The 26,557-nt window shown below is 49.3% G+C and overlaps 1 protein-coding gene across 1 annotated transcript in view; it reads left to right on the top strand.

The window, feature by feature from the left end:
• Positions 1 to 21,795, top strand: part of LOC102507296 (myosin-13) — a 45,411-nt gene extending 23,616 nt beyond the window's left edge. The window contains exons 20-38 of the mRNA XM_014552593.2: positions 816 to 1,071; positions 3,167 to 3,409; positions 5,126 to 5,302; positions 6,165 to 6,310; positions 6,414 to 6,504; positions 7,297 to 7,686; positions 9,869 to 9,995; positions 10,082 to 10,200; positions 11,909 to 12,105; positions 12,481 to 12,664; positions 13,099 to 13,264; positions 13,942 to 14,066; positions 14,981 to 15,289; positions 15,370 to 15,573; positions 17,048 to 17,173; positions 17,474 to 17,644; positions 19,736 to 19,840; positions 19,941 to 20,036; positions 21,388 to 21,795. Coding sequence (XP_014408079.2) covers positions 816 to 1,071; positions 3,167 to 3,409; positions 5,126 to 5,302; positions 6,165 to 6,310; positions 6,414 to 6,504; positions 7,297 to 7,686; positions 9,869 to 9,995; positions 10,082 to 10,200; positions 11,909 to 12,105; positions 12,481 to 12,664; positions 13,099 to 13,264; positions 13,942 to 14,066; positions 14,981 to 15,289; positions 15,370 to 15,573; positions 17,048 to 17,173; positions 17,474 to 17,644; positions 19,736 to 19,840; positions 19,941 to 20,036; positions 21,388 to 21,780 — 3,625 coding nt within the window. The 3' untranslated portion in view covers positions 21,781 to 21,795. The remainder of the gene's footprint in view (positions 1 to 815; positions 1,072 to 3,166; positions 3,410 to 5,125; positions 5,303 to 6,164; positions 6,311 to 6,413; positions 6,505 to 7,296; positions 7,687 to 9,868; positions 9,996 to 10,081; positions 10,201 to 11,908; positions 12,106 to 12,480; positions 12,665 to 13,098; positions 13,265 to 13,941; positions 14,067 to 14,980; positions 15,290 to 15,369; positions 15,574 to 17,047; positions 17,174 to 17,473; positions 17,645 to 19,735; positions 19,841 to 19,940; positions 20,037 to 21,387) is intronic.
• The last annotated feature ends 4,762 nt before the right edge of the window (positions 21,796 to 26,557 follow it).

Here is a 26,557-nt window from a genome sequence, read left to right as displayed (position 1 = left end):
AGGGGAATTTGGTACAAGCCCACTCTCCCCGACTCCCCGAGACCCAGTACATCTCTAACATCATTGCCATAACTGACCATGAGTATCTGTTAGACAAGAATACCTCCCAGGCATCGAGCTCGATGAAGTGAAAGGAAGCCAGCACGGAAATGAAAAAAGTCCCAAGAAGGGGCCAGTTTAAGGGGAAGAGAAGCCAGTTTTCAGATTCACGTGAGCCGTGGAGGATGAAGAGTAGGAGATGGTGTCGCTGTCGCTGCGACATAGGCTACAGTCTAAACTGGGGAAAAGATCAATCTTAGGAAGACAAGCATCTGGGAGGTGACCAGTGGGCGGGAGACAGGTCCTGGGTGGACACCAACACTTAAGCAGGAAGCAGGCATGAGGCAAAATAGAGTGCAGCAGGAAAACTGGTTTACCAAGGAGCCAAAGGCAGAAGGGAGTTTCAAAAAGGTGAGAGTCAACAGTTCAAATGTGGGGCAAAGAGCCAACAAAATAGGAATGAAAGACGCTCATCGCATGGTAATTGGAGGCCACTGACAACCTGAGGCTGAGCATTTTCAATAAGGTGATGGGGGTGGAAGCCAGGCGGACGGGAGAGCCGCAGGGTCCCAGACCCTCTCTCGCCTCCCACCCTTTGCACGTGCTGCTTCCTCTGCCCCTCATTTGCAGAACGGACTCGGGAGTCCTTAGGCTCCGCACAGCCTGGCTGTCCTCTTTCCCACCTGGCCGGGAAGGGCAAAGGTCTCGGGGCCCCAGGGGGGAGTAGGGACTGGGTCTTGCTTGGTCCATTAATCCCAGTCCTGATGGGTGCACAGGGACTCCATCTTCTGCATCCAGTACAACATCCGATCTTTTATGAACGTCAAGCACTGGCCCTGGATGAACCTGTTCTTCAAAATCAAGCCCCTGCTGAAGAGTGCGGAGGCTGAGAAGGAGATGGCCACCATGAAGGAAGACTTTGAGAGAGCCAAGGAAGAACTGGCCAGATCTGAGGCTCGCCGGAAGGAGCTGGAGGAGAAAATGGTGTCCCTGCTGCAGGAAAAGAACGACCTTCAGTTGCAGGTCCAGTCTGTAAGTATCTTCTTCCTGAGACCAGGAGGCCCCCATCTGATGTCTATTCAAGAGACAGTGGTGCCACCCAGTGGCCTTTTAGGGTACTGCATCACTACCCAGAGGGTGAAAGGAGGCCGGCCCTGGCTGGCTTCGTGGACACAGAACATTTTGGAAAACACGTCTGCAAAGTGACTTTCTGCTCGCCCTGATTTCTCCCTGTCTTCCACAGTGGAGTTAGACGTATTTTGCTGTGGGCATGAGGGGGATGTCATCATACTAAAAATCTGTCAGGAATGCATCCGGTCTTTTTTTTAATTGTGTAACTAAAAATAAAAGTAAAAAAAAAAAACAAAAAAACCACATAATTAAAAAAATAAAAGCAAATCACTAAAATTAAATAATTCAATTCAAAGTAGAAAGAGTCATTTTTCTCTGTGAATTTTGAGAAAATGGTTATACTCTAAAAATGCTTTAAAGCTATGCATTTTTATCAAAGAAATAGGGAAAATGAAACTGTATATGTAATATTAATACTCTGGCAACGTAATTGTCTCACTCCACAGAGTTAAGATGTTTATCGTTTGCCCTTTGCAATGAGCCTTTCCTCATGTGCACAGTGTTTTCTTACCCTCTTTCCACCTTCCCACTCAGGATGTGCAGCTGTTAGGAACACTTTCCTAAGCCCAGTGGGCACGAACAAGATCTGGAGTCAGATCTCTGGGTTTACACTCCAGATCCTCCACTTGGTAGTTGTGTGACCTCGGGTGGGTGACTTAGCCTCCTCGTGCCTCAGTTTTTCCATCTGTAAAATGGGCACAGTAATAGTACCCACCTCGTAGGGTCGTTGGGAGGATTGGATCAGTTCATGCAAGGAAAGTGCCCCGCACACGGCACACACTCAAAAAACACAGAGGATCATTCTCTCGCCAGACTCTTTGTATCCATCACCTCAAACACATGTCCAGTTCTTACAATTCTCTGGTGTGAGAAGATACAGCCCAATTACATTTAAGAGTGTAACTAGCTAATCTTGGCCTGTCCACGAGAGTCACGACAAAGTCTTCTGGGACATGCACGTATTTAGTCACTTATTTCTGTCTACTTTGATTTTCTGTTCTGTGGCTCAAGGAGGCATAGGAAGGGCTTTTCTGTTGAGAGTTTTAAAAGGTAGTAATGTTTTGGAAATATTAGGTAGCTTGTGACAGACAGGGTAGATGAGGCATTTTTCAGCTAGTGTTGGAAGGAAGAGTAAGATGGCTGGACGTCCAAATCTGGTGAATTTGCAGAGACTTTATGAACACCATGAACGCCTTTGCTTGAAATTATTTTAGGAGAATTTCTATTATGTGGATGATGTCATTAGTAGTTTTTTTTTTTTAATGGATGATGTGTGTGTGTATGTGTACACGTGTGTGTGTCCATGTTCCATTCCCTGGCTCAGGCCCAGATAAGGGGCTTTTGAAGGGCAAAGCCCTTTACTTCTGGGGTTTGTCAAGAGGCTGATCAAAATGGAACGATCTGATAGACAAGACATAGAAGCAACCTAAGTGTCCATCGATAGATGATTGGATAAAGAAGATGTAGTATATACACAATGGAATACTACTCAGCCATAAAAAAGAATGAAATAATGGCCATTTGCAGCCACATGGATAGACCTAAAAATTGTCACACTAAGTGAAGTAAGTCAGAAAGAGAAACACGAATACCATATGATATCACTTACATGTGGAATCTAAAAAAATGAGGCAAATGAACTTATTTACAAAACAGAAAGAGACTCACAGACATAGAAAACAAATTTATGGTTACCAGAGGGGAAAGGGAGGAGTGGAGGGACAAATTGAGAATCTGGGATTAGCAAGTACAAACTACTATATATAAAATAGATAAACAAGGCCCTCCTGCATAGCACAGGGAACTATATTCAGTATCTTGTAATAGCCTATAATGAAAGAGAATATGAAAAGGAATATATATATATATACATATACATATGTATATATATATATATATAAAACTGAATCATTATGCTGCACACCAGAAACTAATACAACATTGTAAACCGACTACTTTAAAAAAACACACACGCAATGATCTGGATCTGTTTCAGGAAACAGAAAATCTGATGGACGCAGAGGAGCGGTGTGAGGGGCTCATCAAAAGCAAGATTCAGCTGGAGGCCAAGGTGAAGGAGCTGAACGAGAGGCTGGAAGAGGAGGAGGAGATGAATTCTGAACTGGTCACCAAGAAGAGGAACCTGGAAGATAAATGCTCTTCCCTCAAAAGGGACATTGACGACCTGGAGCTGACGCTGACCAAGGTGGAAAAGGAGAAGCACGCCACGGAGAACAAGGTGGGCACGCCCGGCCCCGGGGAGGAGGAGACAGCCAGGGAAGGACCCCGTTCACCCAATGCTGCCTGCAAGTGAGAGGGCGAGTGGACAGGTGGTTCTGTCCCATCGCATCTGCCTCTAGGCTGGTCCTGACCCCTTGCCTCTTCTCCCAGCTTCTGCTGCTTGCCCCTTGTACCACAAACCTCTAGCCCCAGCCCTCCCCCCACAAAGCAGATCTTTGAGGAGAGGCACTTGGCACAGGGAGAGCCAACAAACATGCTACAGGGCCAGGCAGCCGGTGAGGGAGACAGGCGGTGAAGGAGGCAGAGAGCTGGACCACACCAAGGAAGGACAGGGGGGTTACAGGTACAGGGACCCTGGTGCATTACTGGTCAAGCGTAGACTGGTGCAGCCTTCAGGAAAGCCATCGGGGAATTCTTACTCAAACTGAGAACCCATGTATCTTTCAACCCAGTGATTCTGCTCCTGGGTATACAAACCAGGGAATTTCCCAGGCCAGGTCCAAATGGGGCCATGTATGAGGATGCCTGCGGTGGAGGAGAAGTAGAGGCAGATCAGGGTCCACCCCGGGGGAACGGAGAGGCGAGACGCGGAGGACGCACACCGGGCTGTACCACGCAGCCGTCAGGAGCAAAGGCTCGTGCGCACAGGGCACAAGACAGATGTGAAAGACTTTGTGCTGAGTGCGGGGAGGAAGTAAGATGAAATCTACAGCGTGGCACCACTTCTGCAGACTAAAATTACATGCACACAAAACAATACACACTTTACAAAAATACATGGAAAACACAGTCCATGATTCTCATCATAGTGGTTGCCAATGAGGTAGAGCAAGGGATGACGGGAGGAGGGAGGCTGGGTGACCAGTCAGTGTCAGAGAGACAATTGGGAGTTGACAGAGAGGTGACAGGGAGGGGTGGGGACTGCGGCAAACTGGAGAGCACTTGCCCTGTCCACAGGTGACAGCCAGGACTCGGCTCCCGCCAACCATTGCCAGGTGGGACTGGGAATCCAGCATGGCCAGAGCTTCCAATTCTCCTTGAGAAACCAGACATCCAGATTTTATGTGAAATCTGTTTTTTTTCCCCTCAATGTTTGTAACTTATTCAAAAGTTGTAAACTAAAGAAAACATGTCTGGGGCCAGATTCAGTCCACAGGTCAGGAATTAGCAAGCTCTGATCTGGAAGAGCATCACGCATGGAGAAAAGTTCAATTCAGCGCCCTAATGCTCCACATTTGGTACCCTTGTCCTGCTCCCTGACCCGCAGGATGGCTGTCCTGGATTTCCTCGCAGAGCACCTCATGTCTCTCCTTGCCCTTCCTGCCTTACTCTCAACCCCCATCAGCTAATAAATAAATGCCCATGTTGCGATGAGTACAGACTGACGTGCTGCCTTTCAGAGGCAGCACATTTTGCATTTATTAGCATCCTTCCTTGTACCATATAACAACGCCCTCTTTAAAGGAACCATCCTCATGGGAGGGTCTGAGCCGCTGTGATAGGCCAGTGAGGAAGATTTTAAAAACCCAGAGGCTGCCAATTTCAGGATGATGCAGGCAAGAGGGTGAGCACCTGCTGGAGAAGCAAAGAAGCAGTAGCCAAAAAAAAAAAAAGAAAAGAAAAAGGAAAAGGGGGCGTTGAGGAATCAGAAGCCTTTGCTGGACGCTTCTGGTTTAACTGTTGGAACTTTTAGTCGGTGTTGATACTCTCCTAGGTAAAGAATCTTTCTGAAGAAATGACCGCACTTGAGGAAAACATTTCCAAGCTGACCAAAGAGAAGAAATCTCTGCAGGAAGCTCATCAGCAAACACTGGACGACCTTCAGGCAGAAGAGGACAAAGTCAACGGTCTAATCAAAATAAACGTCAAGCTGGAGCAGCAAGCAGACGACGTGAGGACATTTTACTGCTGTTACCTCTTGCGGAAGCACAGGCAGGACAGGGTCTATGCAGGACGCAGGGGTTGAGGGTTCTGACCCTGGAGTCAGAAGCCTTGAGTTCCGATCTCAGCCCATTCCAGCGAGTCTGGGATGCTGAAGGAGCCGCTTAAACTCATGAAGTCTCAGTGTCCACCTTAGGGAATGGGAGTGCCGGGAGCTCTACCTCGAAGGGTTTGCATGGAGAGCACACAGGGAGGGTTCAGTAAAATGTTGGCTGCTAACACCATCAGCAGCGTCATTATCAGCTTCCATCTGTAGGCCCTTTGGGTCCCTGTTCTCACTTTGTTCAAATGAGTTCAGGTTTCACTCCCAATCATGGCTAGAACATTCCAGATCACTGTCATTGTCCTAAGGCCAGAGCAGGTGTGTTCCTCCCCGACACCTGCTTTTCCCCGCACCCACACGTGCACACACACACATTTTTTGCCTAAATCTCCCCGTGGTTGCATGGTGTAAGTAGGCAAAGTGATGGTGTGGCACCTAGACCTTCACAGGCACGGCTGGAGCAGTGCCCATCCACAGAAGCCCCGTTTGCTCCCCTCGGAGCAAGAGCAGGCACCTCTGGGCAGTGTGGCTCCACTGGGAACGTGGCCTGGGATGGGCCAAGAGGGCTTCGGCCGAAAGAGGCACCGAGGCCTCGGACAGATCCAGCCTTTGCTGGAGGACGGAAGAGACGGGAGGCAGGGGAACAACATGCTGCCGCCTGGGTCAGAGGTGGCCATCGCCCCCTCCGGGAGCCCAGGGAAGCTGCCCTGGCTGAGAGGAGAGCTCGCGTCTCAGCAGCATCTCAGCCCTTCCACCCGTGTCTTCCCAGCTCGAGGGCTGCTTAGAGCAGGAGAAGAAACTGCGGGCCGACCTGGAGCGAGCGAAGAGGAAGCTGGAAGGAGACCTGAAGATGTCCCAGGAATCCATCGTGGATCTAGAAAATGACAAGCAGCAAGCGGAGGAGAAACTGAAGAAGTAACCTTTCCTAGTCGCCTCTGAGCCCCGAAGCCCCTTCCCCCTTTAAGAGGCTCGTGTCGCATGTTATTTTAAATATAAACATATATGCATCTATTTGCAGGAAGGAGTCTGAAATCAGTCAGTTACAGACCAGAATTGACGACGAACAAGTTCACAGTCTGCAGTTACAGAAGAAGATTAAGGAACTTCAGGTACCGCGTCAGCACCTCCCCGACCCCTGGACCCCACGCAGGCGCCCTCCCTGCTCCTCGCCCTTGGTTTCTTTAGCTGCTTCTTTTCTTTCTCCTCTTAGAGCTGGAGAGGATGTCTTGTCCTTCCCTCTGTTTTTCAAAGTTAAAATACAAGTTTTCTAAGTAGCACATAAATAGATTTCCTTGAAAATCATTAAAATACTACCAATGAGATTAAATATTCTCATAGGCATGCTCCGACCGCCACCCCTGAGCCTGTCCCCTTCCATCTTCTCAGAAGTCCCTGCTAGTTCCAGTTAGAGGTGCATCTTTCTGGGTCTTTGGCCATGAATTTATGTACACATTCAAGACCCAAGGGAAAAAAATACACACATCGTATACATATACAGGAAAATATTTAAAAACATAAATATATATATATATATATATATATATAAACTTCTGCATAAAATACATGTATATGTGTATATACACAAAATATACATAAAATTATCATACTGGGACTATCGTTCTGCAACTTGCTCTCGTCACATAGCAATACGTCCTGCAGAGCTGTCCATGGAGACGTGGGTGGATGTCTTACTGCTTCGTGGCCTCCCAGACTATGAGCTCTATCACGGTTGATTTGACCGGTCCCCTACTGATGGGCATCTAGATTGTTGCCAAGTTTTTTTCTTGGATTTAATGAACTTTATGATGCCTACCCCATTTCTCACCACCATGCCCTCCCAAAGTGGGCTGTCCTCCCGCCCTCCACCCCACACGGCATTCCTGACCCAGTGACCCTTCCAGGCCCGCACAGAGGAGCTGGAGGAAGAGGTCGAAGCAGAGCACAACCTCAGAGCCAAGATCGAGAAGCAGCGCGCGGATCTGGCCCGGGAACTGGAGGAGATCAGCGAGCGGCTGGAAGAAGCCGGTGGGGCGACTTCAGCCCAGATCGAGATGAACAAGAAGCAGGAGGCCGAGTTCCAGAAAATGCGCCGGGACCTGGAGGAGGCCACCCTGCAGCACGAGGCCACGGCGGCCGCGCTGAGGAAGAAGCACGCGGACAGCGTGGCCGAGCTGGGGGAGCAGATCGACAACCTGCAGAGGGTCAAGCAGAAGCTGGAGAAGGAGAAGAGTGAGCTGAAGATGGAGATTGATGACCTGGCCAGCAACATTGAGACTGTCTCCAAGTCAAAGGTATCTGATGCTTCTGCAAACGCCAGGCAGCATCCACTGCCCAGTGAGCATGTAGAGTTCAATGCCTCAAACTCGCTGCGTGTTCTAAACTGAAACCCTCTCCCCACTTCCGCCTGCCCCAATCCCCAGATTCATTCAAGTCATCCAAGCCTTGATCCAAAGATCTGCTACAACTCAAGGTCTCATCATCCACCCAAGTCTTCCAGAAAGCTTCCAATCCATCTGGCACTTTTTAGAACTAAACTCGTGGATGGACTGCACCCAGAGGTCTTGCTGGGTACAGTTTTCTCCACGCCACCTTCTTTAGGCTACAATATTGGTCCCCAGGAGGCATAGACAATGTGACGTTATGCATGACAGCAGGGGTGGGTCCAGGTTTTGTGGCACTTGAAGTATACAAAATTCAGGAGACGAGGGATTCTTTAAGAAAAAGGAACAAAAACAACAAGTTTCTACTGTAGAGCACAGGGAACTATATTCAGTAGCTTGTAACCTATAATGAAAAAGAGTATGAAAACAAATATACATATGTATGACTGAAATATTTAAAAAATTTAAAAAATAAAACCTATGAAATTTCAAAAAAAAGAAAAACGGATGCAAAATTATGAATACAAAATTAAGCATGAAAGTAAATATTTACTTAGAATAAGAAAACTAAGTCCCAAATTACTGATGCTCCAGGGACTCAGGTTACACTGTCTTCTGAGAATCTCTGGCTACTTGCCTGAAATGCCTACCTAGAAAGGTATTTTTGCTTGTGACTAGCTTCCCCTCCCCATTTAGAGCCTTTGACAACTCCCTGCGTGATCTGGGGCCCTTGCAAAAGAGCACACGGAAGCTTAACTTTCACCAGCTTCGTGGTAAACCCGCCTCTGTGTGTGACTTCAAGGACAAGGCTTCCTCAGAGAGCAGCTGTGTGCTCCTAGATTCAGGAGCTGCCCTCGTTCGTGGGTGCTCAGGGCTGCGCTTGGGCTGCTCTGCTGGGCCAGAACGCGCAGTGACCCCAGATGTGGGGCTGGGGGGCTCCTGTTTAGGGTCTGGGTTCATGCTGCCTGTGATCTTTTTTTTAATTGAAATATAGTCGGTTTACAATGTTGTATTAGTTTCTGGTATAGAACATAGTGTTTCAGTTATACATATATATAATCTTTTTTTTTGGTTTGTTTTTTTTTTGTTTTTGTTGAGGGGAGGTAATTAGGTTTATTTATTCATTCATTCATTTTTTTAATGGAGGTGCTGGGGATTGAACCTAGGACCTCTTGCATGTTAAGAATGCGCTCTAACACTGAGCTGTACCCTCCTCCACATGTATATATTCTTTTTCATTATATGTTACTACAAGCTATTGAATACGGCTCCCTGTGCTATACATCTCTAGGTCTATCCATGTTGCTGCAAATGGCATTATTTCATTCTTTTTTATGGCTGAGTAATATTCCATTATGTATATACCACATCTCCTTTATCCAGTCATTTTTTTTAAATTGAAGTACAGTCAGTTATAATGTGTCAGCTTCTGGTGTACAGCACAATGTCCCAGAATCCAGTCACTTGTTGATGGACATGCCCTTGATTTCTTCCCCACTCCCTGATGGCAATTCCTTTCTCTTTCCAGTTTCCTGGTTTTTCTGCCCTTCTTGGGTTTTGTCTCCCTCTAAAATGTTGTGTTTATATTCCTTCTCTCTCTATCTTTGTCTCTATCTCTGTTTATCTCCCCAAGCCAGGCCAGGTTGCAGGGTCAACTGAGTTAGAAGAAATCCCAGGCTTACCCACATGCTGTGCCTATAACCACCCCCTCCTTATCTTTACAAGCTCCCTATCTCCATCACTGCCGTCTGTTCTGTTTTGAATTTTACAGTCCAGGGGCAGCAGCACTTTACATTGCCTTACATGTTTTAAGTTGGTGTAGCCTTTGATTTTTCTCCTTGTGAGTCACCATCCCTTTTTCAACTCCCCTGATTTAATTATTTCACATTCAAATGTTCTCTTCTCACAGATACCCTAAGCTCCTGGAAGATTTCCTTTGAACCTAATATCGCGTCCTCTCCTGCTGCCGTCCCACACTTGGCAATCATAAGACATACATGGTCAATGGATTTATTTTATGTGATAAGAGATGAGAGGAGAAGGGACCAAGGATGCATTTTCCCCATTCATGTTGACTTTTTCTTTTTTAAAGAGTAACATGGAAAGGATGTGCCGGACGGTGGAAGACCAATTTAATGAAATCAAAGCCAAGGATGTCCAACAGACACAGTTAATCCACGATTTGAACATGCAGAAGGCAAGACTGCAGACCCAAAATGGTGAGGATGGGCAGGTCCCTGTGGTCCTGTAGGGCCATGGGAGAGGGTGGGCAGAACACTGACTTGAAGCCACATCTGTTTGCTAGGGGAGCTGAGCCACCAGATGGAAGAGAAGGAGGCTCTGATTTCACAGCTAACCAAAAGCAAGCAAGCCCTCACTCAGCAGCTGGAGCAGCTTAAGAGGCAGCTGGAAGAAGAAAGCAAGGTGAGGATGGGCGTCTCTGTTTGGAGTGGCAGAGTCAGGTAGAACCTGAGAAGTCATAAAGCTGCTTGGAGGCGGTGCTACATCACAAAGTCCAATGCTTCTCTCTACCTTGTAGTAGGGCAGGAACCCATTCTTTGAGGTTCCAAGACCTTGGCATTGATCTTTCTTCAGAGCTAGAAAACTCTACCAATGTGCTCCATCCTCTGAGCTTCTCTGTCCTCCCCAGAGTGGGCTGATAAACTCCCCTCCCCTGCCAAGGTCACCTCTTCTCCATCACTGCACTAGCTTGGCCATCTCTGCCTCTGCATTCTCTCCCTCTACCCAGCAATTCATCCCAGCCCCTTGAAATGCCCTCCCCTTTCTCCTTCATCCCTCTTTGTGTATCACCAGCTACAACACCCAGGATTAAGCCCCGCTCCTCCAAAAAGATCACATGGTTTTAGGGGCATCCTTAGGACATTTGCATAAACACGAACACCATCATCATGTTCTGGATGTCAATGTCAAGATATTAATGTTTGTAATAATAAATGTCTGCCCAATAATCTATAAAATTCTAGACGGTAAGAATTATTTGCCCCTCCACAGTAACGAGCAATAGGAACAGCACACAGTAGAACAGTGCACATAGGAGGTGCATAGCAAATGCTGACGATGTGTATTTGAGCACTAGAATGGGAATCCAGGAGACCAAAACACTGCACAGATGGAATTCTGAGGTTGCCATGTTATAGCTAAAACTTACAGGGCCATCTTTTAGAATTCTCCACAAGCTCCATCTGCCCTCTTCTAAGAAAGAAGTGCGCTATTTGCTCCCATCTTCCTATTATATGGGAAGGGTCTTTGGTGGACTGAGGGGCAGGAATTGGAGAGAACCAGAGCCTGAACAAGTAATGAGAAGGTCCATTACAGGAGCAAGGCTGTCCTCTGACCAGGAGACAGAAGCAGCTAGGTTTTCCTTCCTGGGCAAAGTTTCCTTGTTTATTTGTGTCTTTAAAAGGATAAAAATATACGCATTACAACCAGAAAGTGTTTTGTGACATTATGATGAGGGCTACACTGTTCTCCTGGCCAGGTGGGAGTGAGTGACGGAGGCCTCTGGGCATGTGTCCCCTCTCTGCCTGGGAAGAGGTGGCAGAGCTGTGGCAACGGCACCGCTCCTGTTAGAGTTCCCGGGGCGGGTGGGGAACACAGCTCACTGGTGACACCAAAAGATACTTTGGGGGTTTTCATGGTCACAGTATTCTATAACATTGCATTAAGTAGTGAGAAAATGATCCCTTTCTAATTCTGTTACAAGCCTTCTGATTAAACAAGGAAAAGGTCTCAATGTGGATCACATCTCTCTAGCACCTGCGTATCTTCCTCAGCATGACACAGAAAGTGCGCCTTGGACACGGCCCCAGCGGCAAAGTACTTAGCTCCAAGGTGATCACGTTGCCTCGCCATCATTGCATTTATTCTCACGGTTACCTTCTGTTTATGGCGAGTGGTAATGGTCTTCCATTTAAATAAGCTTATTTTAATAGAATAAAGGAGTCCATTTTTTTTAATGAAGTAAATAAAAGCAGGATTTAGGATGATTCAGCAACGTTTGTGAAAGCAGCCTGGGAAGGATTCAAGTTGGGAAACACTGGTCTCAACGAAAATACCTTAACTTGGAAACGGCCAGATGTTTCTGTGAGTCGTCACCCCTGTAATTCCGCAGGCCAAGAACGCCCTGGCCCACGCCCTGCAGTCCTCCCGCCACGACTGCGACCTGCTGCGGGAACAGTACGAGGAGGAGCAGGAAGCCAAGGCCGAGCTGCAGAGGGCGATGTCCAAGGCCAACAGCGAGGTGGCCCAGTGGAGGACCAAATACGAGACGGACGCCATCCAGCGCACGGAGGAGCTGGAGGAGGCCAAGTACGGGCTCCCGGGTCACCGTGGGAGAGAGGACCCGAAGACACAAGTGAAGGGACGGGATTCATCCCACCCTGAGAGACCCTCTCTCCCTCCCCAGGCCTTCTAGTTTTCTTAAGCATGCAGATCCGGTCTCCCCGCCCTTCCCCTGGGGTCCTGCCCGTTTCACCTGGCCCCCTTGGCACCTCCTGGGCGACTGCTTTGCCACCAACCATTTCAGGATTCTTCAGGTGACCCGTACTGTCCGTTCATCTAACTCTAGCTCTTGGTCTTACCGAACCGCAGTCCTCCAGAGAGGGCTCAGTTCTCTTCTGAGCTGGCAGTTCTGAAATCGTCCACCTTTGCCAACAACCACCACCACAAATCTGGCTCTCCTAGGAAAAAACTGGCCCAGAGGCTCCAGGAAGCAGAGGAAAACACAGAGGCTGTGAGCTCCAAGTGCGCTTCCTTGGAGAAAACCAAGCAGAGGCTGCAGGGGGAGGTGGATGACCTGATGCTGGATTTGGAGCGGGCCAACACAGCCTGCGCCACCCTGGACAAGAAGCAGAGGAACTTCGATAAGGTTCTTGTCAAAGATAAGACACCAAAGATACCACCGCTTGACGGCAGCAGCGGTGAAAGTGATGGCCTGTCACTCGAGATGTGTGAAGTGCACACAGCTTTGGGGAGCCCCCCGGAGTGTCAGGCCTCGGGGCGGGGGGGGGTTAGGATTCATGCTCTCTCTCTGTCTTTGTGACGGTCCCCCCCAAAGGAATTTTATTTTTAATTAAAGCTAATTCAGAGTCCTCTGAGATCCAGCTATCTTGAAGAATACAGCAGATCTCTGTAGAGATATCCGGGTTTAGAACCCCCGATCTAGACTGGGGCTCACCCTGTTTCCTTGGTCCCTAAGGATGGAAGGGTCCAACCTGGGCATTGCTGACAGCCCTTGTCTGCATGACTCCTCCGCGTCCCTGGCCCTTTCTGCTTCTCACGGGTCCCTCTGCCATCTCCTAGGTCCTCACAGAGTGGAAGCAAAAACTGGATGAGAGTCAGGCTGAGTTGGAAGCGGCTCAGAAAGAGTCCAGGTCACTCAGTACAGAAATCTTCAAGATGCAGAATGCCTACGAGGAGGTGGTGGATCAGTTAGAGACGCTGAGACGGGAGAACAAAAATCTCCAAGGTAACCATTCCCCCTGACAGGTGTGTGATAGCCCCTGAGCTCTCTACCCCACTACAGGTGTGTAACTGTCCCCCTTCTCTTCTGGCCACCCCTCCCCCATTTGGCCACAGCTCCCGCCTCCTTCCCACTGCCCCCACAAAATCCTCACATCTACTCAGTTTACCCCGAGGCCCAACCCCCCCCAGCATAAGGCACAGTAGCAGCAAAGCCCTGTTCTAGGGAACTGAGGGCTCACCAGGCTCTGCTGGAGGACGGATCTTCTGCAATGCTGTCTCTACGTGGCTTTGTGTCCTCGGGAGGGCCACTGAATCCCTTAGGACCCTGACGTACAAAATCAGACCAGGTCCAATACCCCTTCCAAGCCCCCCCTCTATCTCTAAGACTATGATTTTATGCATTTTCTCCACAATATCCTCCCCTGGTCCTCTCTGGGACCGTTCTGTAGATGGTGTGAAGATTTAGGGTCACACAGTGTCCTGTTGCTCCTCTCTCTGCATGGTTCAGGTGGCGCCACACACCTGTGTCTTGCCGACACCTCCCCCAAAAGGCTTCACTGTGTTAATTCTCTCCCGTATGAATGTCATGAATGAATCACCAATCCCTAAATTCCCTGGCAAACGCCTGTGCCATCAAACAGAGCCTGTTGAAACAGCCTAAATCAAGCCTGTCCTTTGCAGAAGAGATTTCCGACCTAACCATGCAGATTGCAGAAACCAACAAGAATCTTCAGGAAGTGGAAAAGACCAAGAAGCAAGTGGAGCAAGGAAAGTCAGATCTTCAGGCTGCCCTAGAAGAGGCAGAGGCAAGTGTCTGGGATGCGATGGAGGAGGGCAGGGCACTGAAGGAGAGGGGACTAGACCACTCCTTTGGGGGCCCTTCCTGCCGAGAGGCACTGAGGCTCCATCAGGAAGACCATCCAGCTTCCCTGGAGGAAGTAAGTGCATTCTCTCGCTTCATCTCCTGGGTATCCTCTGGTGCACTGTATTTCCCCTTCCAAATAAATAAATTTGTTCATTATGTCCTTGACGTCTTCTGCTCAGAAAGCAAGAACTCAACCACCAAACAACCTGGAGCTGGCTCAGAATCCCTTAGTTTTAAAAGAGAGTTGGGCACAGTCATCTTTGGCTACTGGGAATTCTGCATAGTCTGAAGAGTGCAGTCTCCTGATGCGATCATCAGTTGTGGCCATCGCGGGGCAGGAGGTTGAGATGTCTCTAAGGAAGTCTGCACAACGCGGGATAACAGGAGGACAACTGCTGTGTCCTTTTAGAGAATGGGCTGGCTTCTGACTTCTGGTCACTATTAAAACAGACACACTCAATCCAATTCAAAAAGATGCTCTGTCCTCCTCAAGACATAAGATTGTTAATAACAGATATAGAAGTTTCAGTTCTAATATGTATATAGATGACTGAATCACTACACTGTACACCAGAAATTAACACAACACTAAACCAACTATACGTCAATTAAATAAATAAATAAATAAATAAATAAATAAATAAATAAATAAATAAATAAATAAAATTTCATTTCTAGTTTCATTGTCAGTAGGGACATTTGGGAGCAAATTGCTTGACCTCTCTGAGTATTGTTCTATTCAAATGCTCATGAAACAAGCATAATAATACTCATTTTATAATAATAGGGATGAAAAAACCCATTCAAAAAGGTGGCTGCCCCTGGCACTCCCAATCACTCCTTTACTTTTATCAGGGTTCCTTGGAACATGAAGAGAGCAAGATTTTGCGTGCCCAGCTAGAGTTGAACCAGTTAAAATCTGAGCTTGACCGCAAGCTCACTGAGAAGGATGAAGAAACTGAGCAGCTGAAAAGAAACAGCCAGCGGGCAGCAGAGGCCATGCAGAGCATGCTGGATGCTGAGATCCGGAGCCGGAATGATGCTCTGAGGCTGAAGAAGAAGATGGAAGGAGATCTCAATGAGCTGGAGATCCAGCTGGGCCACTCCAACCGCCAGGTGGCGGAGACTCAGAAACACCTGCGTGCAGTCCAGGGCCAGCTCAAGGTAAGCGTGCGGCCCCTGGCAGACCTGGCAGGACCTCAGCCTGCCCTGGGCTCTGGCCTCACCCCTGGTTTCCCATGAAGGACTCCCAGCTGCACCTGGATGACGCCCTGAGGAGCAATGAGGACCTCAAGGAGCAGCTGGCCATCGTGCAGCGCAGGAATGGCCTCTTGCTGGAGGAGCTGGAGGAGATGAAGGCGGCCCTGGAGCAGACGGAGCGGACTCGCAAGCTGTCAGAGCAGGAGCTGCTGGACGCCAGTGACCGCGTGCAGCTCCTGCACTCCCAGGTGTGTCCTTCCTCCCTCCGCCTGGGGTCCACCCTGGGGGCTGGGCGGAAAGGAACCCCATCGCTCCTCCAAGACTAGTGATCAAGACCAACTTCCGTTAGGCTTAGTTCTTGAAATAACTGTCTCTAGATGGACAGATTCCTGAACTATCCTTTACCTGAAGATAAAAGGTTGCACATGCACATTGTCGGGAAATCAAAGCAAGGAAGGATGAATTGTTGCATAAAGGGCCTAGAGAAGTCTTCACTGAGGCAGTAACATTTAAGCAGCAAGCTTAGAAAATTAAGATTGTTTTTTGAAATAATTATTTTTAGGAAAATTTTTTAAATTCCTTGTTGTAAAAAATAGAGAATATAAGCCAAAAAGTAGAAGAAAAACATCAACCATAGTGTTAACATTTAGAGATCTTTTATTCTAGGTGCTCGTCTCTGTGCGTAAATATGATATTTTTTGTAAATGTGATCAATCTTTTTGTAACTTTTTTTCATTTAATAATGTGTCCTGATCATATTTCTATACTTTAAAACAGTTTTCTATGATATGGTTTTTAATGACAGAAAAGTAGTCCATTTTAGTTGTGTATTATGGTACTTTTATTTAATCAATATGGTTGGATAGTTTTAGATTGTTCTCAATAAAAATTTTTACTATTAGAAAGAGTGCTATGACAAACTTCTTCATAACTAAATTTTCACATACATCCAGGATTATTATTTCCTTAATATTCCTAAAAGTAAACAAATTCCTGGAAGGACAATTCCATGGTCAAAATGCTAAAGATATTTATGTTATAAATTACTCTTTAACTTAATTATCCCAATTTTTGTTCCCACTGGGAAAATATGTGAGAACTATTTTCTATAAATTCTCAAAAACCCTAGCTATTTTTTTTTAATCTTCACCAATTCTGTGATTGAAAAACATCTCCCTTTTAAAATTCTTATTTCTTTGATTATTAGTCAGGTAGAACATTTCATCACATTTTTGGCCATCTGTATTTCTTCTGTGTCTTAGCTATTGGTATTTACGCCCTTTTTTCTTAATGATTTGTCTTATTTACATATTAAGGAAGGAAATATTTTTTCAGCAACATACATTGCAAATGTTTTCTGGTTTGTCATCACCCTTACAATTCCATGTATGATGTATTTTGATCATGAGAATTATTTTTCATTTCATATAGTTATGTCAACCATTTTCTTATTCCAACACCTTTAATTAAATAATCTATCCTTCCACAAATATTTGAAAGTCTACCTTTATCATTTACTCAATTCTTTTACATACAATTCTTGGGTCTTTTTTGGCACTTACTGTTCAACCAAGAATGAAACACTATCTTTTTTATATTTTTTCACCCATGTGAAAAATAAGAAATGGAACATGATCATGCTGGACGTCTTTCCCCACCCAGCTCTCTCCCTCTAATCGCTGTTAGTGTCCAAATGTAACCTGAACCTAATTTTTCTTGTAGAACACGAGCCTGATAAATACCAAGAAAAAACTGGAAGCTGACATAGCCCAGTGCCAGGCGGAAGTGGAGAACTCTATCCAGGAATCCAAAAATGCAGAGGAGAAGGCCAAGAAGGCCATCACAGATGTGAGCTCCTTTATTATCAGAGATGCTGTTTGGAGATAAGAAAGGGGCTTCTAAGCAGCACAAGTAGGTTTCTTTCCCTTACCACCTACAGTGGTACCACCTACAGTGGTGGCTTCCTGGAGAGACGGAAGGAGATGGAGCCTCAGCAGAGGCAAAGCGGGAGGGGAGCTGTGCGGAATCAGTGACGGCTGAGGGAGGGAGGCAGGCATCAGCACACCCAGGACCAACCTCACAGCATCCTCCATGCACTCGGGCAGGGAGGGCGGGTGGCCCACCGGTCCTTCCTGTGAACTTAACCAGGCGGCCATGATGGCCGAGGAGCTGAAGAAGGAGCAGGACACCAGCGCCCACCTGGAGCGGATGAAGAAGAACCTGGAGCAGACGGTGAAGGACCTGCAGCACCGCCTGGACGAGGCTGAGCAGCTGGCCCTGAAGGGCGGGAAGAAGCAGATCCAGAAGCTGGAGAACCGGGTAGGGCAATGGGGGAGGACTCTCGCTCCCAAAGGGACACCATTCAATCACCCCTGGCAGAACCACAATGCGGAAACTCAGGTGGCAGGAATGGGGCACTGAGTCGACTGCAGGTTTCATTTGGGGACCGCCTGTGAAGCTCCCTGTGAGCCCAGCGTCGCACCTGTTTCTCCCTCGCTGGCCCCTCCGCCAGCACACACAAACCCACTTTAGGATGCATGTCCCTCGGTACCTGTAATGTAACGACATTTTAAATGTTTTTATCTAGAGTCACATCTACCTAAATTGTGGGGAGGCATACTTTACAATCATAAAATTACACATTTTGGTGTGATTTACATTTTGGACTGAGCTCCACTTTGATAAGTGATGGCCCATCCTACGTAAAATCTGTCCTCTTCCTTTGCCTCCCATTGCCGGATCTCGTTCCCTCCCCAGATTTCCTAATGTCTACACGCCGCCTGCAATTCCCACATCTTTCTCACTCATCCTAAACGGAGGGTGATTGGCACTTCCTCCAGGCTCACTCGCTGGCGAAGTGCAATGTCCACATGGGACAGTCGTGCTTTTTCTTTATCTGGGAGTGTACTTCGTAGTTTTAAATTTATTTGCTGATTCTTCCCTTTGTCTCCTGTACCCCCTCCTTTCCCCTTTAGACCTGGGATGGTTTGTTTTATTTGTGTTTTAAAACGGGCAGCACTATGAGTTGGCATTTTGCAGAAGAGCTCCACAGAGGAGGACGTTAGACTGTCTCTGTGGTCCCCGAGAGAAGGGATGGGAAGGAGCGGGAGAGGAAGAGGATGAGGGGGAGAAGAGATGGAAACAATTTCTCCCAGCAGGAAAGACCCAAACACATTCTTTACGCCAACCGCCCAAGGATGTGGTCACCCAGCTCTGAATACATTTTAAGTGTGAAAAGGTTTTGGAGCTAAAAACTACAAAGCTGTAGACATACGAGAAACAGAAGTAAACACCAGGGAAATTAGAGCTCCCCCTCAAATTCTTTAAATGCTTATTTTTAATTATTCCCAGTCCCCTTCTACTAAAACGAACTTGGGATTATCCATCTCATGGGTCCTCCCTTGAGGGAGGAATTAGACCCCATGCCACCCTCTAATGATTCTTTGATTCCTGGGTTGGCAGGGAACACTTTGCCAGCCTCCCCTCAGCCTGGTGAGGCACCATGACTGTCCTCCAATTCCCAGCTGCCCCGTTATCTCAGTTCCACGAACCTTTCAGAGGCCTAGCGAGAATCCCCAAGGGAAGCAAGTGTTTTCTAGAACCTGACGGAAGACAGCTTCCTAGGGCCCGTGGGTGGGATCCTTTTTGGATCTGTGCCCAGAGCTGCCTGTTCCGCTGGTAGATTTCAAGGTTGATCTAGCGAGTCTGCAAGCCCAGAGCCACCCTCCCACCCCCGCCGCTGGGCTCTCTCTGGACTGAGGAGTCGGGCCGTAGGGGGTGACCTGCATCCTTGGTGGCTGTCCTGTCCCCTCAAGACTTGAGAAAAGGCAGACGCAGCTATGAAATCAACCATACATGTGCAGCACTGTATCATTACAAAACATCATCCACAGACTTTGTTTAATTTGATCCCCACACTCAAGGCAGGTTGGGCAGGAATTATCATCTCCATCCTAAATACGCAGAAAACTCGTACTCAGTGATGGCAGCTGACTTGCTTTGGATCAGTCAGCTGGAGCCAGGGCTTAAACACACCTTTGACTCTCCCTGGCTCCAGCCCTCTCCATGAGCCCTGCTGCCTTACTTGATCAGGAATCAGAGTCCCCACAACAGCCCTTGCTGAGTGCATTACCCAGAGGAAGGCACATCTTTTGCACAGCCCAATCCAGTAGCCAAGCCATGTGCCCCTGGGGCTGCTTCTGCCCAGAGAGGACGTCTTGTCACGTGTGCAGAGCCCTGGCACGGACTAGAGGCAGCCTTGTGAAGAAAATGTGTTCCTGAGCCCCAGGACAGACACTTTTGCAAAACAGGCTTAGCAGATCTTGAGTTCACCCTCCAACAAATGGCACAGGAGTGGGTGAGGAAAGCCTGGGAGATGCCACCTGACCTCTGCGCTCCTTCCGTGTGCAGGTGCGGGAGCTGGAAAGTGAGCTCGACGCTGAGCAGAAGAGGGGAGCCGAGGCCCTGAAGGGCGCCCACAGATATGAACGAAAGGTTAAAGAAATGACTTACCAGGTAAGCAGTGACTCACTGAATCCTCGGGGGACGCCTGCTGGATCAGCGCCGGCAGAAGCGGCAGGGGTCTGGGGCCCTGGCACGTACACTCTGTTTGCAGGCTGAGGAGGACCGCAAGAACATCCTCAGGCTCCAGGACCTGGTGGACAAGCTGCAGGCCAAAGTGAAGGCTTACAAGAGGCAGGCAGAGGAGGCCGTGAGTGTGGGGTCCTGGGGGCCCCCTGGTCCTGAGCAGGAGGACATCCCAGGTTCATAGGGTCTGAGGCCTCGGTTTTCAGTCAGCAGGTTATAAACACGAGGACAGGACACCTGCCATCTCCCTCCCAGTCTGTATTAGGCAAACCTGCCCTACCTCCCCTCCCCAGGCCCCTTGCCTCACCCGTTCTGGCCCAGCCACCTCCACCCCTTCACTCTGCCTCTGCCGACCTGGCTTTATCTCACCCACCCTGACTCACCCCATCTGCCCCTGCCTCACTCCGCCCTCCCTGCCCCTGAGACCTGACCTCAGACACCTCATTCTAATTCACGTCCTAATTTGGTTCACCCCGTCCCTGGCCCTCACCACCTCCATCCTTCCCCGGCCTCCCTCACTCCCACCCTCTTGTTCATCCTTTCTGATCTGCCCTTAGCAAACAAGTGAAAGCAACAGGGAGGAAACGGTTTGGGCAGAAACCAGCACTGCTGAGATTTTTTTTCTGGGAACACTAGGTCAGAAGATGTTAGTAGCAGGAAGCTGGGGCAGTGGGTGGGGGAGGAGTGGGGTCTTTTTCTTTTAATAGAAAAAAAATCATTTGGGAAACTCTGGGTTCCACAAAGTTGGACGAATCGTTTTGCTTCAAGGATTTCTCAGATTTTGCAGGTAACATGGAATGAGCTCTTCAAAGTAGAAGAGGCGTTCTGAATGTAGCATTTCCCATCCTGGATGGACCTTGGCTCCTTTTTATTAGAGGCAGAGCATCCCACGGGACAAGTGTCCTGAGGAAAAAGGTCTGGGGACCCTGCCCTGGATCAATGACTGGTGGTTCCATCCTGACCTCAGGAAGCAGATCTGAACTGGTTAAATGGAGGGAGGTATCCTTACCCACCAGATTAGCATAGTCACGCAGGACTGGCCGGGCTGGAGGGGACCCAGGAGGCCACCTTCATCAGAAACCCCTGGATGGCCCTCAGAGAGACCCACGCGCTGTCCTCGCTGCAGGCAGATGGTGCTGGGAGCAGGCACAGGGCAGCGGGCTTGGGCCATCAGTCTCTTGACACTTCCAGGTGACTTGGGAGACTCGGGTCTCCTCTGAAGAGCTCCAGCAGGGGAGACGACACAGAAGGGGGTGCAGGGGAACGTGGGGGCATCCGGGGGCAGCAGACCCGTGAGGGGCCAGGGCAGTCCACACGGGCAGGAGCTGCGGGCGTCGTCCGCACTGCTGGAGGGCTAGCTGTCTCTCCTCTGCTATCAGGGAACTGGGGGCCCAAGCCCTCCCAGTTCCCCAGGGGCTGTCAGGGGCCAGGTGTGGGCCTTCCTCAGCCTCCTGCCCCCTCTGTCTTCCATTCAGGAGGAGCAGGCCAACACGCAGCTGTCCAGGTGCCGGCGGGTCCAGCACGAGCTGGAGGAGGCTGAGGAGCGGGCAGACATCGCTGAGTCCCAGGTCAACAAGCTGCGGGCCAAGAGCCGGGATGTGGGGGCCCAGGTGAGAGCAGACCTCTTCCCCAGCCGTCCTGAGACCCCAGACCAGGCAGCACCCAGGCAGAGTTTGGAAGGTGCCTGTTGGTGCCCCTTCCCTGCTGCTGGTAGTGCATTCACAGATGCCACTGCTCCAGCCAGGCCCCCCGTGGTTCCAGGCCCATGGAGTGGGGGAGCAGTGACTGACCAGGGGCCAGACACCCTTCCTCTCCCCTGTCCCTCCCTGTTACAAGTGGCGCTGCCCAAGAAGCCCCTGCTTTGGTGAGGTGCGGGTGGGGGGTGAGGGGTGGAGTCCATCCCATCTCCAGGGGCTCAACTGGTTTATTTTTACAATGCAAAGGGAGACACAGCCACGCCTTAATATTTTTCTGAGGTTCCAGCCTCCCCAGCTGCCCACTTGAAGACGATGCTCAGCCTCCCCTTCAGTTTGACTCATCTTCTGTGTACGATTCTTTTTCTCCCACAGAAGATGGAAGAATGAGCCTCTCCCAATGCCTGTTGCCATGGGACATCTCGGGAGAGTGGAGGGAAAGTGTTGTGAGAAATAAACTCTCCTGACTACTGGGATCCCTGGCTCTGCTGTGCTTATTATCATGGTCCCTTTCTTCTCCACAAGGTGGTTTCAGATTCTTGCCAGTATGTTGTACACACAGAAAGTAAGGGATGTGGAAGTGGAGCCTCCTGGCCCCAAGCGGGAAAGGTGGAACTCCAGCCCACTTCCAGATCAACCACCACCCACCCCTCACTGTGCATTTAAAAATAAAGACCCTTTCTCATAATTATAGCACACTGTTGTCCTAGCAACTCACAATTCTTTCAAATTCACTTCCCCATTTCTCCCTAAATTTACAGAAGGGGAAACTGGGCCCAGAAAGGTGAAGTGTTCTGACTGTAGTTGTCCAGGGCAAAGGGGAGACAACCCACAAGATCCCAGACCCCAGGCCAGGTTCTTTCCTCCAAGAAGCTCTGTTTTTCCATCCTGTCCCTCCCAGGGGCCTTGTGCCCACTCCTCTCAGACCACCCACAGCTCCCATAACATCCGAGCACCTGAATTCACTCATTCCTGAGCGGACAGATGCTTAGGGAGAGACTGCATAGGGGCTGGCCTATCTTGCAAGCCTTGCTCCTCCTTCCAGCGGGGTCTCTCCTCTCCACGTGCATGGATCCTCCCCCATGGGCGCTCGGGCCGAGGGGGAAGGGAGCAGCTAGTCTTAGGGCTCACTCCCGGCTTCTCCCCAGATCCCACTGATTCTGATTATGTTGGTTTTCTTATCCTGAAGCAGTAGGAATGCAGCAAGATGAATAAGGACAGCTTCAGGAGCCAAGACTAAATCTGAGCCTCGGCCTGACCGCTTAGTAGCAGTAGCTGCATGGCCTGGGTTGCCCACATGCATTCTCTGAACCTGAGCTGTCTCACGGTCAGACTGACCTGTGTGGTCAAGGTTACAAACTTTGGGTTCCAGCAAACCTGGATGGAATCCGGATGCTATCACATACCAACTGTGTGGCCTTGGGCAGCTTCAGACTAACTCTCTGAACCTCAATCTCCTTACTCTGTAAGGCGGAGATAACAATCAAAAATCATAGCTTCGCTGTGACAGATGGGGGGCTGGGCTGGGGGCAAGGGGTGCAGGTGGTCTGACTTAGTCTGTACCAGGCACTGAGGTGCCCTCTCCTCGAACACTTAGATCACCCCTTCTCTCTGGCCTTCTAGATCCTCCTTTCCTTCTCATCACCAGCCCAACCCCTGTGGCTCTGACACCAGCACTATCATCACCATCCTCACTGTCATCACCACCATCACCATCCTCACCATCATCATCACCATCTCACTGTCATCACCACCATCACCATCCTCACCATCATCATCACCATCTCACTGTCATCACCACCATCACCATCCTCACCATCACCATCACCATCCTCACTGTCATCACCACCATCACATCCTCACCATCACCATCACCATCCTCACTGTCATCACCAACATCACCATCCTCACCATCATCATCACCATCCTCACTGTCATCACCACCATCCTCACCATCATCACCATCCTCACTGTCATCACCACCATCACCATCCTCACTGTCATCACCACCATCACCGTCCTCACCATCATCATCACCATCTCACTGTCATCACCACCATCACCATCCTCACCATCATCATCACCATCCTCACTGTCATCACCACCATCACCATCCTCACCATCACCACTGCCAAACTTGAGGATGAAAAAGTCCATTAAAAATGATCTCTTCACAAACTTATGGTTTCCAGGGGGTAAACGTGGTGGGAAGGGATAAATTGGGAGTTCAAAATTTGCAGATACTAACTACTATATATAAAACAGATAACAAGTTTATACTGTACAGCACAGGGAACTACATTCAATATCTTGTAGTAACCTACAATGAAAAAGAATATGAAAAGGAATATATGTATGTATATGTGTGACTGAAACATGATGCTGCACACCAGAAATTGACAGTTTACTATATGTCAATTAAAAAAAAAGAGAGAGATCTCTTCAATCTCCTCGCCTTTACAGGCAAGGAAACTGAGGCCATTCTCAAAGTCCCTGGATACCAAATCCTAGTCCCACATCTGCCACCCACTACATCGTCCTCCAGTAAGAATAATAATACAATTTCAAATACATAGAGCAATTTTGCATGAGGCTGAGTGTTCATGTGCCTGTTTTCCTCTTTTCCATTCCGGCTTCCCAACAAGCCCGTCAGGAGATCAGGCGATTTTCCAGCGGTGTTGCAGACGGGCGACGGCTTGCCCAGTGCTGAGGAGGAGCTGAGTGGCAGCTCCACAGACTCGCCGTACAGCACAGAGTCTCAGGCCGGTGGCTCTTCCCTCGGCCTGGGCGTGTGCTGTGGTGGTGAGAGCCTGGGCGCCCGACCTGCCTGGGTCCTGGTCCTGCCCCCTCACTCACACACTGTGTGATTAGGGACAAGTCACTTCATGACTTTAAGTCTCAGCTTCCTTGTGTGTAAAGTGGGATGTAACAATGTCCTTTAGAGTGTTATTTTGAGCAGTAAGTAAGCATGCGCAAGAAATGCCCTTGGTCTAGAGCTGGACACATCGTTAGCACTCTGTCATCATGGTGGGCAGGGGTGACACACGGCTTTGTGGCTTAGGGGGAGTGTAAGACAGGGGTCCGGATGGACAACAGCCTGGGGCTTTGGCTGTGTCTCTAAGGGGCTTCTTCTGGTTTGGGGAGTTAACATACCATGCAATTGGAGGTCATCAAAAAAACTTCCTGTGGAATCACTCCTTCCTGACACCCCAATAAAAGCAGATCTGAATTCCACCTGCTCAAACACACTCCAGCTCACCTGGAGTTCCCGGAGAAGCCCCCCAACCCTCACCCTGCAGTGTCTCTGCACTTACTTGGTCCCCACAACCCCACCCTGGGCCCCCAGATATCTGGCACCCCAGGCTTTCCAGAAGGCCTTGGGCAAGCCAGGGAATGTCTCTGAGCCTCGACATGGAAGTCCTGGTGCTTACCTACTTCAGGATGGAGTTGTTTGAAAGATTCCTGTGTGATGCTGTGCAAGACTTCCTCAGCACTGCAGTGTCACCCAAATTGGAGATGTTTACCTAACAAGAATGATAACAATGGTATCGTTGTTGTTAGCATTACTACTGCTCCTCCTATCATCATCATTATTACCACCATTCAGCAGTGAAACCTAGCCACCAAATCTGGACCCCAGTTCTGGGGCCTTGGAGAGCAGAGCCTACCCTGACCCACGGGCCCCTTCAAAACAGAGCTTTGCTGCCACCTCCTGGCTGTGAAAAGACACGCCTTTCATTATGCAGATGACCTAGAGATTGCACCCCTGAAGTCTGGAAATTAGACACTGAGTCAGAGGTGCCCCCGGAATTATGACATCTGGTCCAGGCTTCTGGTTTTGCAGATGAGAAAATCAGATTAGTGACAGGATCTGGTAACCACTTCAGGTGTAGAATCAGAGCCAGATGCCCAGGCCTCGGAGTTCCCAGACCAGGGCTCCTTCAGCTGAGTGTCTGGAGAAGAGGACCCTGCAGAATCTGAGATGGAGGCTAAGGACTGGCCGGGCAGAGAGTGGGCCCTGGGGTTGACCTGGGCAGCAGCACAGATGGGGCCATGGCCAAGGGTCTGCTCCCAGACCTCATGCTTCTCATCCCAGGAACCTCTGCCAGGCTAGAAGAGAAGTGTGGGCCCTGGGGTGGCAGGCAGTGCACCTCCACAAACAGCCCCCTGCCCTGAATAGGGGTGGGTGACCAGCCCCTGGGTGTCTCTGGGATGCAGGGGGCTGTGACAATTCAAAAAGTGAGGTTCCTTGTCCTGAGACAAAGGATCAGGGCGTCTACTCCACAACAATATACCCAAGTCAAGACTGGTGCCATCTGACCCTTTCAGAGCCCCTCTCTTTCTCCAGTCCCCCCAGGATGTTGAAACAATGAGCTTCCTTGCTCTCTGGCCTTCAGGTGGGTCCAGTCAATGGGGAGCTGAGACAGAAAGGCAGGGGAAGGAGGGGCGAGAGGGTGTGTATTCCCTGCGTCCCTCCCTGCAGGCAAAGGTCCCACTTCCTGCCAGGCGCCCCACTCCCCAGCCCTCTCTGTCTCCATCTCTAGTAACCAGTCCTCTCGCCCCGCTTGCACCTTCAGGCCAAGGGAAGGTCGTGGAGCCCCGAGCAATCTGACCTGAAGCTCTGCCCTACCCTGGTGACCTCCCTACACCTGCCCACACCTGCACAAGTGGACGTCTTCAGGTCATCAGTCCCATTCAGATGGCTAATGACCCTTTCAGTTTCATTGCACACTTCAACATGACACAGGCCTTCCCCCAAATCAAGCTTTTAGGATCGCATCTAGGCCCCTTTTTAAACTTAAACCAGAGCGCACACTCACAGCTCTTGAATCCAGGAAGAAGCAGTTATTTCCTCTGGGATCTAAGTGGTAACCCAGAGTGCTAGACCCAGCTCGTGCCAGCTCACAAAAGCCAATCATAAAATTTTTAGGAATTTTGTTAGACCGCTGTA

Source organism: Camelus ferus, chromosome 16, assembly GCF_009834535.1.
Source record: "Camelus ferus isolate YT-003-E chromosome 16, BCGSAC_Cfer_1.0, whole genome shotgun sequence".
Lineage (NCBI taxonomy): Eukaryota > Metazoa > Chordata > Mammalia > Artiodactyla > Camelidae > Camelus > Camelus ferus.
This window is presented reverse-complemented; position numbering and strand designations above follow the sequence as displayed.